This window comes from Chiloscyllium plagiosum, chromosome 7, assembly GCF_004010195.1.
Source record: "Chiloscyllium plagiosum isolate BGI_BamShark_2017 chromosome 7, ASM401019v2, whole genome shotgun sequence".
NCBI classification, from domain to species: Eukaryota; Metazoa; Chordata; class Chondrichthyes; order Orectolobiformes; family Hemiscylliidae; genus Chiloscyllium; species Chiloscyllium plagiosum.
The window spans coordinates 58,933,828-58,947,510 of record NC_057716.1 but is presented as its reverse complement, the minus strand read 5'-3'; the positions used below and the strand labels follow the sequence as shown (position 1 = coordinate 58,947,510).

At 39.0% G+C, this 13,683-nt stretch overlaps 1 protein-coding gene across 14 annotated transcripts in view; it reads left to right on the top strand.

Moving 5' to 3' along the window:
- Positions 1-13,683, top strand: part of baz2ba (bromodomain adjacent to zinc finger domain, 2Ba) — a 356,283-nt gene that overhangs the window by 190,585 nt on the left and 152,015 nt on the right. For all 14 annotated transcript variants that reach the window (XM_043693834.1, XM_043693833.1, XM_043693828.1 and 11 more), the window contains 2 exons: positions 1,323-1,514; positions 11,825-11,992. In XM_043693834.1, coding sequence (XP_043549769.1) covers positions 1,323-1,514; positions 11,825-11,992 — 360 coding nt within the window. The remainder of the gene's footprint in view (positions 1-1,322; positions 1,515-11,824; positions 11,993-13,683) is intronic.

Below are 13,683 nucleotides of genomic sequence, written 5' to 3'. Positions count from 1 at the left end.
TCTCTCACACCCCCCCTTGCTCCTCTCTCTCTCTCTCTCTCTCTCTCTTTCTCTCTCTTCCCCCTACTTCCCCACTCTCTTGTGCTCTCTCTATGGACAGGATATCTGAGGGGGCAACAAGATCGCAGATTAAGTATAATTTAGGGGAGTTGCAAGAGTAGCAAAGCAGAATGTCTTTGAAAAATGTGTAGCTTGTAAATGTTGATGTTCAAAGGTCTGCATTTGCTTTTCATTCGTGGGGCTGTTCTCATAATATTGTCTTTTCTTGTCACACCACACGTTTGTCTCATCATCTGTATCTGATTAGTATCTGGTAATTGTTTTTCTTTTCTTGCAATTGCCACGTTTCCACATTATTTAACAAGGCTGGTCTCTCAGCTGTCTTCGATTTTTTTCACTATCAACGATACTTTTCTGATACACAACACTCCATTGCATTTCTTCCAACAACTTCAACCAGAGATAATCCATTCCTTAGTTTTAATATTCAAACCTCCATCACTGTCTCCAAGTACTTGAAACTGCTCACTTTTTTCAGATCTTCACCCACAAAGATGTGCAGTTCAGGTGAATTGGCCATGCTAAATTGTCCATAGTTGTTAGGTGCATTAGTCAGAGGGAAGTGGGTTCCTCTTCGGAGGGTTGGTGTGGACTTGTTGGGCGGAAAGGCCTGTTTCCACACTGTAGGGAATCTAATCTAATCTAATCTTTATATCTTCACTCAATTCCTCTTCTCTCGGCTCAAGCTGACTTTAGTAATCTTGTTCTTCATTCCTTTGTCTTTCGGTGCTTTTGTCCATCATCCCCACCACATGGATCAATGTCATCTGCATACAACCTAAAAAAAATCTCTCTTGAACTGTGCCAATTATCTCCACATACTGCAATTTTAGTAATGGTCTCCAATAATTTGGTCTAGTCCTCCTCAGTCTTGACTGGTTGGTTGAACACAATTTCCCCCATCAAATAAACAAAGAAAATTCCTTCAACCAAATGTGTAGAATGTGTTTTTTTTAATTAAAATGTTCATGTAAAGTTTTCATTGTATTGTTGATACAAATTTCTTGTTATTTTCAGATATCCTGCTCATTATTTGGTTACAAGTGCCAAAGGAACATGGATAGTAAAATGTTCAGTATATTATGGTTAGGTGTTTGACATTTACAGATTGCTGCATCTATTATAGAAAATGTTGGAAATATAATCGGTGACAAGTTAGAAACTTAAATGCATGTAGTCAGTACTAGATTTTTTTCAAACTACTTTGATGACTCAGATGCAATAAAGCAATCTGTAGCATTTACCTTTTTGTTGATTTTCAGGGCAAATGTTTAGAGCAGCAGCTGGAGATCAGCCTTTTAATTTGTCTGGAGTATCGAGTGCCTTCCCAATGGTTAACCACGCAGCCTTTGGACTGCACACTACAAGCTCAGGGCGTTCGGAGTTTGGTGGCCTGGGAACAATTGGTGCATCTACAGCCTTAGTGGGACATACACAGCTGTCATCCTTTCCAGGTACTCTTGAAGTTTTAAATTATTTTGTTAAAAGTCACATAACACCAGGTTATAGTCCAGCAGGTTTATTTGGAAGCACTAGCTTTCGGAGTGCTGCTTTTTCAGGTGGTTGTGGAGTATAAGATCGTAAGACACAGAATTTATGGGGAAAGTTTATAGTGTGCTGTATCTGAAATTATATATTGAAAAAGACTTGGATTGCTTATTAAGTTCTCTCATCTTTTAGAATGAACATGTTGGTTTCAGTTCTTTCATATGTAAATCACAAAACTTTTTTAAAAGTTACATTCTCAAGTGATCTTTAACAATTGGTGTCATGTCGGCCCAGGTAATGCATTGAAGGTGTGAGCTGTCCTATGTGAGATTGTGCTACAATGGTCAGGCTGATTCTAATCTAAAAAATGGATTTGCAGAATCCTACATGGATTTATGCAGTTTTTGAGCAAAGTAAAATGTAATTCTGTAAGTACAAATTTACCCTACAAACTTAAATGTGTATGTATGAGGGGGGGGGGGGGGAAGGAAGGAAGTGTGGTGGGGGTTATGAGTGTCTGCGAGAGTATGTGTTTGAGTGTAAAGGAGTATAGGTCTGAGAGAATGTAAGTGTGGGAGTGTATGAGAGAGGGTCTCAGTGAGTGTGTGGGTCTGTACTGGTGTGTTGTGTATAGTGAATGGGAGCTTAAAAATTTGTTGCTGGAAAAGCGCAGCAAGTCAGGCAGCATCAAAGGAGAAGGAGAATCGACATTTCGGGCATAAGCCCTTCTTGAAACGTCGATTCTCCTTCTCCTTTGATGCTGCCTGACCTGCTGCGCTTTTCCAGCAACATATTTTTAAGCTCTGATCCCCAGCATCTGCAGTCCTCACTTTTTCCTAAAGTGGAATGGGGTTACCTGTAGTGTGACATGAACCCAAGGTCCCAGTTGAGGCCATCCCCAACTTGGTTATCAGCCTCAGCTTGGCCACTTTGCGTCATTGCCTGTCCCGAAGTCTGCCTTGGAGGATGGTCACCCAAGGTCCGAGGTCGAATGTCCCGGACTGCTGAAGTGACCAAATCATTTAAATTATTTTATTTTCATTAATGGCGGTCCGTAGTGCGAGATGATTTTGCAGAACTTCAGTCGTGCTGTGCTGTTGTTTATGTGCTAGCTGGCCTGTTGAAATCCTAATCTGAGTAGACAGGACGTGCAAATACTTCGTGGGTGAAATATGTTACCTGTCAAGTTATTTAAAGTTCGTTCACTGGCTGAAGGAGTGCACATTAGCAGTGTTTTGAAAGGTTTATTGATCTCTTTAGATTATCATCCTGCACTTCCTGCTGGAACTGTACAAAATGTTGATTAGACCACAACTAGTGTATTGTGTGCAGTTCTTGAATCCACATTATAGGAGAAATTTGATAGCACTGGAGGTTACCAAGCTTTTGCTTGGGCTACAGAATTTCAGTTTTGAAGAGAGATTGGACAGACTGATTTTATTTTCCTTAAAGTAGAGGAGATGGAGAGGGGACACATTTGAGATATAGAGATATCTTTAAAACTCACGCGGAGGGATCGGTGTCCAGGGGTAGGGGTAGTGGTGGTTAGGTGGTGAGGGGAGAAGACAAATTTTAAAAAAGGGCAAACAGTTTAATGGAGATGAGAGGAAACACATTTTCACCAAGAGAGTAATGGGAACCTGGAACGCACTACCATAAAAGTTGTAGAGGCAGAAACCCTCGTAAATTCTTAAGAAATTTTTAGATATGCACTTTTTTTGCCAAGGCATGCATGGCTATTGGCCAAGTGCTGGAAAATGGGATTACAATAGTCAGGTGGTAGTTCTTGACCAATGCAGACTTGATGCTTTAGATCTCTATGACTTATGCTCAGTCTAACTTCAAATGTCCCATGCTTCATTTACCATATGCTGAATTCACGAAGCACCAAATCAGACTGTACAACATCTACACTAATGATAGAACATAGAACAAAGAACTGTATAGCACAAGAATGGGCCCCTTAGCCCATATTTGTGCTGAACATATTGCGAAATGAAACAATCCATTCTGCCAGCCATGTCTTATCTAAAAGACCCTTAAGTGCCCCCACTGTATCGTCTGCACTACTATTCCTGGCAGCGCATTCCAGACTCTTACCACTCTGTGTGAAAAAGCTTCCCCCTCACATCTCCTTTGATCTTTCCCCTCTCACATTACATACATGCTGCCTAGTATTAGATAAATTATATACATAAATGGATAACCCAGTTTTTGGACATTCGTTGTTAGTTTGTCATTTTGCTGTTAATTGTCAATTATTCATCTACTCTAGGGTGTTTTATCACTTTGAAAGGTTTACTTAGTCTGAACAGAGTTTTGCTAGTGCTGCACATTTTTAGGCTGCCTGAAATTGTTTGGCTGCAGACTCTGATGGTCTCACTGGACCAGCTTAGGTGCTGAAGGACAAGAGGATGAATGGATGGTAGAATAACAACCTTTGAAAAGAACTTCAGTATGCATATGAAAAGGAGGATTTTGCAGAGGCTGTGACTGAAGTGTAAGGAAGTGGGGCTAATTGGATAACTCTTTCAAGGATTTGGCAATCATATTACACTGAAGAGCCTCCTGTGATCCTGAGCCATGAAGACCAACATAAAATCCAGGTTAAAATCATAGGAAAGATGTTGTGGAACTTGTGAGAGTTCAGAAAGGATTTTGCTGGAGCTGGAGGGTCTGAACTGTAAGGAGAGGTGAAATAGGCTGAGGTTATTTTCCCTGGAGTGTTAGAGACTGGGGTGAGGTGACCTTAGAAGTTTATAATATCATGAGGGACATAGAAAGGATGATTAGTCCAGCTCTTTTTCCTCAGGGCAGGGGAGCCCAAAACTAGAGGGCACAGGTTTAAAGTGAGAGGGGAAAGATTTAAAAGGGACCTCGGAGGCAACTTGTTCATTCAGAGGGTGGTACATGTATGGAATGAACTGCCAGGGGAGGTGGTGGAGGCAGGTAAAGTTACAACATTTAAAAGGCATCAGGATGGGTACATGAAGGGTTTAGAGAGATATGGGTCAACTGCTGGCAAATGAGACTCGATTAATTTAGGATATCTGGTTGGCATGGACAAGTTGGACAAGCGACTGTTTGCGTGCTGTACATCTCTATGACTCTAATCAAATCCATTACACTTATACTTTGTAAGTTAAGCAAAGTATTGAGACTTGGTCACGCAGCAATCCTTAGTATCTGTCGTTTGTGCCCCATTCCCTATCCTAGAGCTCAAACAAGGTGATTCCTAAGTCGCTACAGATTGACATTTGTAACTATTAAGCTGCCATTAAGGATAAATGGTTGACCTTGATTAGCTCTGAGCCGAGAAGACTCAGTTGCAGGTTGGAGTAGTCTGTCCTATTTTTATGCCATCAGCTAGGCAGAGTGGCAGTTTTTGAGAACTATCATCGCAGTGATAGTTCTATGTTCTATGTTCTATAGTGATCTGTTTTACCATAGAAGTTGTCAGCAGAGGCTCCATTGTGATGTGCCACTTTGTTTTTAATGGAATGACTACTTCATTCGCGTTGATGGTTAATGCTGTGCTCAAAGCCCTTCAGATTAAAACAGAAATTGATAGGAAAACTCAGTAGGTCTGGCAGCATCTGTGAGGAGAAAACAGAATTAATGTTTCAGGTCCAGTTACCCTTCTTTGGAACTGGACCCTTGGGAGTCAAGGAAACTCCCCTGCAGATAAAGTCGTTACCTTCTCTTCTAGTGAGATCCTATCCCTCAGCTGTATTTCTGCACCTAATGAGTCACCACAATCCATTTTTTATGTACTCTATTCTGTAATAATATACACATGATATTATTTGAACTGATGCATGCAAGTCAGATTGAGCGCATGACTTTTCTCTGCTTGCGCAACTGACTCAGGGCATGCAGTGTTCCCTCCCGACAGTTCGTGAAATTGTTTTCTATCTGGCTTTTAAAATTTCTAATACCCAACCATAAAGTGTTAAACATATTATAAAATATCTGCCTTGTGTTTCATGATAACATGATTAATTATGTCAATTTAGTTAGATTTAGTGTCTTTTAGTTAAATATTAGTTGAAACTCTATCTCCAAAAAGCCTGAACTTGAAGTAAATGTATTTATTTGAAGCTGCAACACTGAATTGAATTTAGCTTGTGTCGTTTGAAAATGTGCAGTGTCTCTGGATATGTCCAAATTATTCAGTCAGCAGTGTCCAGTGACTGAGATTTTCTTTCTCCAGCTTCTGGCAGTTTCCACTCAAAATTAGTCAAAGTTAGAAAATCAGTGTCAATTTTTGATTGGGATTAAATCTTTGAGTTTTCTTTTCAAAAGTAAAGTTGTCTTTAGGAAAAATCAGGAGAATGTTTATAGGGGTTGATAAAAGACAAATTGATGTTTATGTGTAATAACTTCTAAATGTGTAATTTGAGAGACTGTGTTTTTCCTTGTGTAATTCAGTTTTTTTTCCAAAAAAGTGGAAACAGCAACCTGTAATGATACTGATCTTAGCAATTGTGTGGACAGTGGAGACAGCTCTAATTATCTCATCTGCTTGTCACCTGAGTTCTGTTTATAATTCCAAAATATGACATGTCTAATTTGCTTTAATTAGAGAGGAAAGCTTATTTGTTCAGTACCCTAATCTTTGCACCGGAACTCAGTAACTGTGGTGTGAATCATCTTTAAGATGCACTGCAGCAATTTGCTAAGACTTCTTCGAAAGCACCTTCCGAAACAATGAACTACAAGGAAAATAGTAGCAGGTGCATGGAACACCGCTTCAAATCTCTCTCTATTCTGACCTAGAAATATATTGTCATTCTTTTATCATTGCTGGCTTGAAATCCTGGAATTTCCTCCTTAATAGCATTATGGGTGCACTTTCATCACAGCAATTGGAGCAATTAAGCAGGTGACTCCTCATTAGCTTGATGCAATACACCCATACAGCATATAAACAGACCTTTCAGTCCAACTCGTCCATACTGACCAAATTGCCCAAACTAGAGTCCCACTGCTTTGTACCAAAATGTAATATCTTGCATTTAGATTAGATTAGATTCCCTACAGTGTGGAAACAGGCCCTTCGGCACAGCAACTCCACACTGACCCTTCGAAGAGTAACCCATCGAGACCCATTTCCCTTTGACTAATGCACCTAACACTATGGGCAATTTAACATGGCCAATTCACCTGAAATGCACGTCTTTGGACTATGGGAGGAAACCGGTGCACCCGGAGGAAACCCACGCAGACACTGGGAGGATATGCAAACTCCACACAGATAGTCACCCAAGGCTAGATTTGAACCTGGGACCCTGGTGCTGTGAGGCAGCAGTGCTAACCACTGAGCCACCGTGCCGCCCCCTGATGTACTAAGATCTATGCTTCTTGCCATTATGGCTGAAAACCTCATTTCTCAGAGTGTAATATAGGCTTTATCAGCAGTCAAATGATCTGTGGTTCAGTAGATTTCCAGAAATAGTAAAATGTTATGCTGTGGAAGTGGCAATGATACCATTAAATGCAAACTTGTGTAGAATTATTTCATGGTGAAAGCAGTAACATTGAGCCAGATGATTAACGACAGACTTGTAAACAAAGTTATAGGTCATGGAATGAGAGCAGCCGGAATACAAAATTGGCTGAGTAATAGGAAATTGAGATTAATGGTCAATGGATATTTTTCAAGCTAGAAGGTGGTTTTTGCTTTGAGCAGAACACTTGATACCTTGATAGTTCCTTAGAAGGACTACGCTTTGATGTTTTTGGCAGCATATTCTGGTATCAGGAAGAATGTCAGGAACAGGTGCTGAAGATAGTTTTTTGGTGGATCAAAATGGCCTTTGTTTTCTCATCCTCTTTTATACATCTGAAGGTCACTACCCTTTGGCCCATTGTATCTGTGCTGTCTCTGTAAATGGGTTGTTCATGCAGTACTCTTCTTCTGCCTTCTTCCTGTAATCCTGCACATTGTTCCTTTTCAAGTAATCACCAAATTGCCTTTGGACTGCTTCAACATTCTCTGGTAGTGCATTCCAGAACCTAACCCATTAGGTGAAAATATTTTTCTCATAGCATTCTTGTCCCTCTTATTATTTATGTTAAATCTTTAAATCATTTGACCTTAATATACACTTCAAACAAAACAAGATAGATGAATTAATTTTGTAGAAGTAAATAGGTGATAGTTTCCTTACCTCTGAGCCAGAAGGTCTGGTTTCAACCATGTGTTCCAGAGTTGTATAATAACATCTCTGAACAGGTTGCTGCAAAAATATTTAGTTATGCTGTAATTGCCATTATGGAGACATAGTTACAAGGTCATGAAGATTAGAAACTGAATGTCTAAGGGTATTTGATACTTAGGAAAGATACACAAAAAATGAAAGGAAATGAAATAAAACTGTTGATTGAGGATGCAAATACTATATTAAACAGAGAGGATAGTAGATTGGAAGATCAAGGTATAGAATCAGTTTGGGTGAAGTAAACAGTGAGTTTACTTCACTGAGTTGATGATAGGTCATCAAATCATATTGGTAATATAGGGTGTCGTATAAATCAGGAAGTTAGAGATGCATGTAACAAAGATAATGCAGTAATAGGGGACCTCAACCCTACTAGACTAAGTAAACCTAATTAGCATTAATTGTGGAGAACAAATTCCTGGGATGTAAATTAAATTTTTGGAGAACCTCCAACAAGAAACTGTGGTATTTTAGTAGTCAGTGTTGTGGAATGAGACAGGGCTGATCAATAATATTATTATGCACAATGTTATAATTTTACATTGATTGAAAATTATACAGTTTAATCTGAAATCAGGATTTTAAATTTAATGATAGTAAACTGTGAAGATATAAGTGTGAATTGTTTGCAGTAGATTGGGAAACTACATTAGAAGAAATTATAGTAGGTGGGTGGTAGCTAACATTTAAATAATTAATGCATTCACATTTCTTTGAGACACAAAATTCCAATAGGTCAGTTAAGCCACCCGCGGCTAGAAAGAGGCAAAGTGAAAGATTATATTAAATCCAAGGAAGAGGTTTATAAATTTGTAAAATATAAATCGTAAACCAGAAGATTGGAAGCATTAGGAATGTCAGATCAAGAAACATTCAAGAAAAGGATGATAGAATGTTAAAGTAAACTAATAAGAAACATAATGTCAGACTGTAAAAGCTCATGTACCTATAAAGTTCTTTGGGGAGCTTAATTACAAACCTTCTTCTAGCTTGAAAAATATCCATTGACCATTAATCTCAATTTCCTATTACTCAGCCAATTTTGTATTCTGGCTGCTCTCATTCCATGACCTATAACTTTGTTTACAAGTCTGTCGTGTAGAACTGTCTCAACCATTTTCTGAAAATCCATGTGCACCACATCTACACTGTTAGCATCGTCAAGCCTTTCTGTTGTATCTTTAAAAAAAATTCAAAAAATGTTAGCTAAACACAATGTCCTCTTTAGAAATTCATGCTGACTCTTCCTAATCAACCCAATTTTTCTGTGCAACTACTAATTCTCTCCTGAATAATTGTCGTAGAAGCTTCTCTACCATTGATGTTAAACTGACTGGTCTGTAATTGCTGGACTTAGCATTACAATCTGTCAATCTTAACCCACCAAAGCCATTATACATCCAGAGTGTTTGCAATGCTCCAGTCTTCTGACACCTCCCCAAGCGTAGGGAGGACTAAATGATTGTGGCTACTGCTCCTGCATTTTCAACTCTCATTACCTTCAAAATCTTTGGATGGATTTTGTTTGGTCCTGCATTTTGTCAACATTAAGTGTCAATAGTCTACCCAACACTTCTATCTGATCAAACTTGAACCCTTCTAATGGCTGGGTTCCATCCTTTGTCACCATGGCCTGGGTAACATGTCTCTTTTTTTTGTCAAGACAAGTATCAGAGTATTCATTTAAGACCTCAACCGTGTCCCCTGGCCAGGTGTAAATACCTTTTGGTAACTAATTGGCACTGTTCCTCCTATTTATCACCCTCTTACTGTTTTTTTTTTTATGGCCATAGAATATTGACTGCTGGTCTTTTCTCATTGTTTCTCATCTTTCTGTTTGTTTCCTTCATTTGCTTTTTCGCTTTCCTTCTGAGCATTTGATGTTCCTAATGGTTCTCAACTTTATTTTCTGACACTTTTCATAAGCACATATTTTTCATCATAATTTCTATCTCCTTTATCATCCACTTACCTCTGGATTTGTTTGTTCTACCTTTTTCATGTGCGAGAGTATATTTTTGACTGTATCTGAATAATTTCCTCTTTAAAGAGAGCACATTGTTCAATTATTGATTTTGCCACCTTCTCATTCCAGTCAATCCTGCCCAGCTCTCTGTTACCCCATTCTTATCCCCTGCCAATTGAATTTTCTTTCTTTGGTCTGTTGCATGTAATTCTCTATCGTCCTGACTGTTATGATGCAGTGGTCACTGTTTCCTAAATGTTGCACAACTGACACTTGATCCATTTGACTCTCTTGAATTCTAAGAACCAAATCCATCAGTGCATCCTTCTTGGATGAGAAACCTGATGTAAGAAGCTCTCCTGCATGCAATCCAGGAACACTTGTACCCTGCTGTTCTATACTCTACAAGTATCCCACTCTATGTTTGGGTAATTGAAGTCTCCATTATATCTATCTACCCTATAATGTTGGCATTTCTCTGCAACTTCCCTGCAGGTTTGATCGTATACATCCTTTTCACTTGTTGGTAGTCTATAGACTACACCTAGCAATGTAATTATAACCTTTTTGTCTGTTAGTTCGAGCCAAGTTGACTCTGTGCATGCCTGATGAAGGTCTTTTGCCCGAAATGTCGATTTTCCTGCTCCTTGGATACTGCCTGACCTGCTGTGCTTTTCCAGCACCACACTCGATTCAAGTTGATTCTGCCCTTCTGAGGCATTCTGTTTCTCCAGCACTGCAGTGCACTCCTTAACTAATACTGTTACCTCTCCAACTCTGCTTCCTTTTCTATTTTTTCTGAATATTTTGTACCCAGCAATACTTAGCACCCAGTGTTGATGTTCCTTGAGCCAGATCTGTTATTGTCACAACATCAAAACAATATGCAGCTGTAATTCCCCAATCTAATATACCATGTGCTTTCATATACATGCACAGTAACCTTGAATTAGATTTCATGTGTTTTCTCTTACGCAGACTTATTCTGCTAACTTGCTATTGTTTATGCTCGTGCCAGTTTCATCTCTGTGTATGTTATGAACCCTGGTCATCATCTGTACTATTCTCCCTTGGTTCCCCCACCCCTGCTAAATTAGTTTAAAGCTTTTCCAGCTCTAGAAAACTGCCTTGTTGTAACTCAATCCCAGGTCTGTTCAGGTGCCATCTTCCCCAGAACCCATCCCGATGTCCTGGGAATCTAAAACCCTCTCTCATGAACTATGTTTCCGGCCCTGCATTCATTTGCTTTACTGTCCTATTTCTGTACTCATTTGATGTGACATTGGGAGCAATCTGGAGATTGCTACATTTGATGACCTGCTTGCTAACTTTCTACCTAACTCTGTAAATTCCCACTTCCATTCGTCACAAAGATAGCAGTAACAAACATAGACAAGACAGTGCAATCAAGTCAGAAACAGTGCATAGAACACAGACCCAATAGCTATTAAAAAGTCAAGGCCAGCATTTATTGTGCATTCCTCACTGTCTTTGAACTGGGGGCTTGTTAAACTATTTCAGAGATCAGTTAAAGAGTTTAAAAACTCTCTGGATTTGTAGGTCAGACCAGGTAAGAATGATAATTGATGTTCACCATTACTCAGTTGAGCTTTTGGTTCTAGATTATAGTCAATTGAATTTAAATTCCACAAACTGCTATGGTTGGATTTGAACCAATGTCCTCAGAATGTTCCTAGGGTTTACTGGATGAGTTGTACAGTGACATTACCACTGCCATACCTCACCCAAGTCATTCATTATTTAAGTTTGCTTGATGTTAATTCTTACCTTGTTATACAGACACAAATTAATTAAATCTATAGTTTATTTTACCCTTTTATCACTTTCTTAAAAGCTTTTTTTCGTTTATTTTGCATCTGACACTCACATTTCTAACTAAAATTTATGATCCTTAGCTAGAATTTTCAGGCAAAATCTTGCTTAGAATGCCTGTTATGGATTATTTAACCATTGATATTTGAAGAAATGTACTGATTCACGTTTAAGTAAGTTTTTAAATTTGGTATTACAATGTTACCTAAAAACACAAACCCTAATACAAAGCTCTTGCTTTGCTTTTATGAAGGTACTGAATGGTGGCGAACTACAGAAACGCAGACTCGTCCAGGGACAACTTTTTTCCCATCAGGCATGCTACGAATTCCACCTGTGTTTGCTGCTTCAACTCCAAATCATGATTCCAATCCATTCCATTCCCGAAGCACAAATAAGTTTGGTCGGGGGACACAAAAAGGTGAGTGAAAGCAAGTTACATCTGTATTTAGGAACAGTCTCTGTTGAAGATGATTTGGTTTGGATGTGTGTTTCACTTTCCATTAAATTATTGATTTTTAAAAATGTGCTTACTTCTTATTTATGCTATATGTAATGCCTTCTGTAGTAATGGATATATGGCCACTGCATTACACCTCGACCATTACCTGTTGTCAGTTAACAGAGGCTGAAGAAGCTCTTCAGTGGCTGGAATCACACTTGTCACCTCAGCCCCAGAATAGACCAATGCATAAGGCATAGGTTCCTTAGCTGCTTAAAATGATGTATCCTTCACCAAAAACAGAAGTGACAATACTTATCAATCATTGCGCAATGTTCAAACTCATTTCCAGTTCTTCAAGTAATTGTGCAAGTATGAAACAGTCCCGGCATGTCTTCATATTCAACTTGTACTATCAATGTCATACAAGTGCCACATAATAGCAACTGGCAACAAAAGACAGCCTAACTACCTCCCCTTAATATTTAGGAAATCACTATGGACCAGAAACTCGATTGCACCAACTAATAAAAGCAGTGATTACTACAGCAAGTCAGATAATGATAATTGCACAATGTTCACCATTTGCGATTCCTCAGATGTCAGCAAGATCTAGATGATATTTGGGGTTGGCTGGATAAGTGTTATTGAACATTTGCACCATGCAAATGTCAGACAATGATTCTCTTTTACAAGAGAGCATTTAACCATTTCCTATAACATTCTGTGGAATTACACCAAGTGAACTTAAGGAATGGGTGAACACTTGGTTTCTTGGTCTCTCTCCAATACCTTAAGGAACTTCCACTCCTATTTGGAAGCAGGATAGCTTCAACTTTTCTCAAGCATAAGTTGGTCACTGAAAATTGTTGCTTATGAATTTTTTCCAAGGCATAATCTACAACATGATAAATTACATAATTTTTGATTGACCTAGGAGAACTGAAACCTCCTGCTAATTGACTTAAGGGGATACATGATCAATCTCTAATTGACTCTGAAGGTTAAAGGACATTGACTGACCTAATTTTTCACTTTTTTTAAGTTGTCAATTATCCATGAATGCAACCCCTTTAAGCTTTGTTATTGTCACTTTACGGAGAAGGGAAAAAGGGAGGCTTATGCAGTCAGGACCCAAAGATTGATATCCTTGAGAGCACATCTCAATGTTGCTTGATTGGTGAGTTCCCATTAAATAGGCACTTGGTTATCACTAAAAAAATACAGAAATTGCTGGAGAAACTCAGTAGATCTGGCAGCATCTATGGGAACAAAGAGAATGTTTGGAGTCCAGTGATCCTCCATTGGGACTGGTAGTAGCTAGGGAAACACAGAATATATGCTAAAGATCAGGGTTTGGGAGGAAAAGAACTGAATGGATAGACAGCAGTGGAGCCCAAAGAGAGATGACAACAGTTAGGCAGACAAAAGGGTGGATGATAGCATACCAGGGAGAGGAAAAAAATGCTGATAATGGGGGCCATAAGTAGTTGAAAATGGGTGGGCTGTGCTGCAATTCAACCCATACCATGACAGAGCCTGGATTCGGTATGGGTAAAGAACATAGATAAAACGTAGATTTAAAATTATGGACTTGATTTTGAGTCTTGAACGCTGCAAGATTCCCAAGTGGAAAATGAATTATTCTTTGAGCCTGTGTTGAGCCTCGC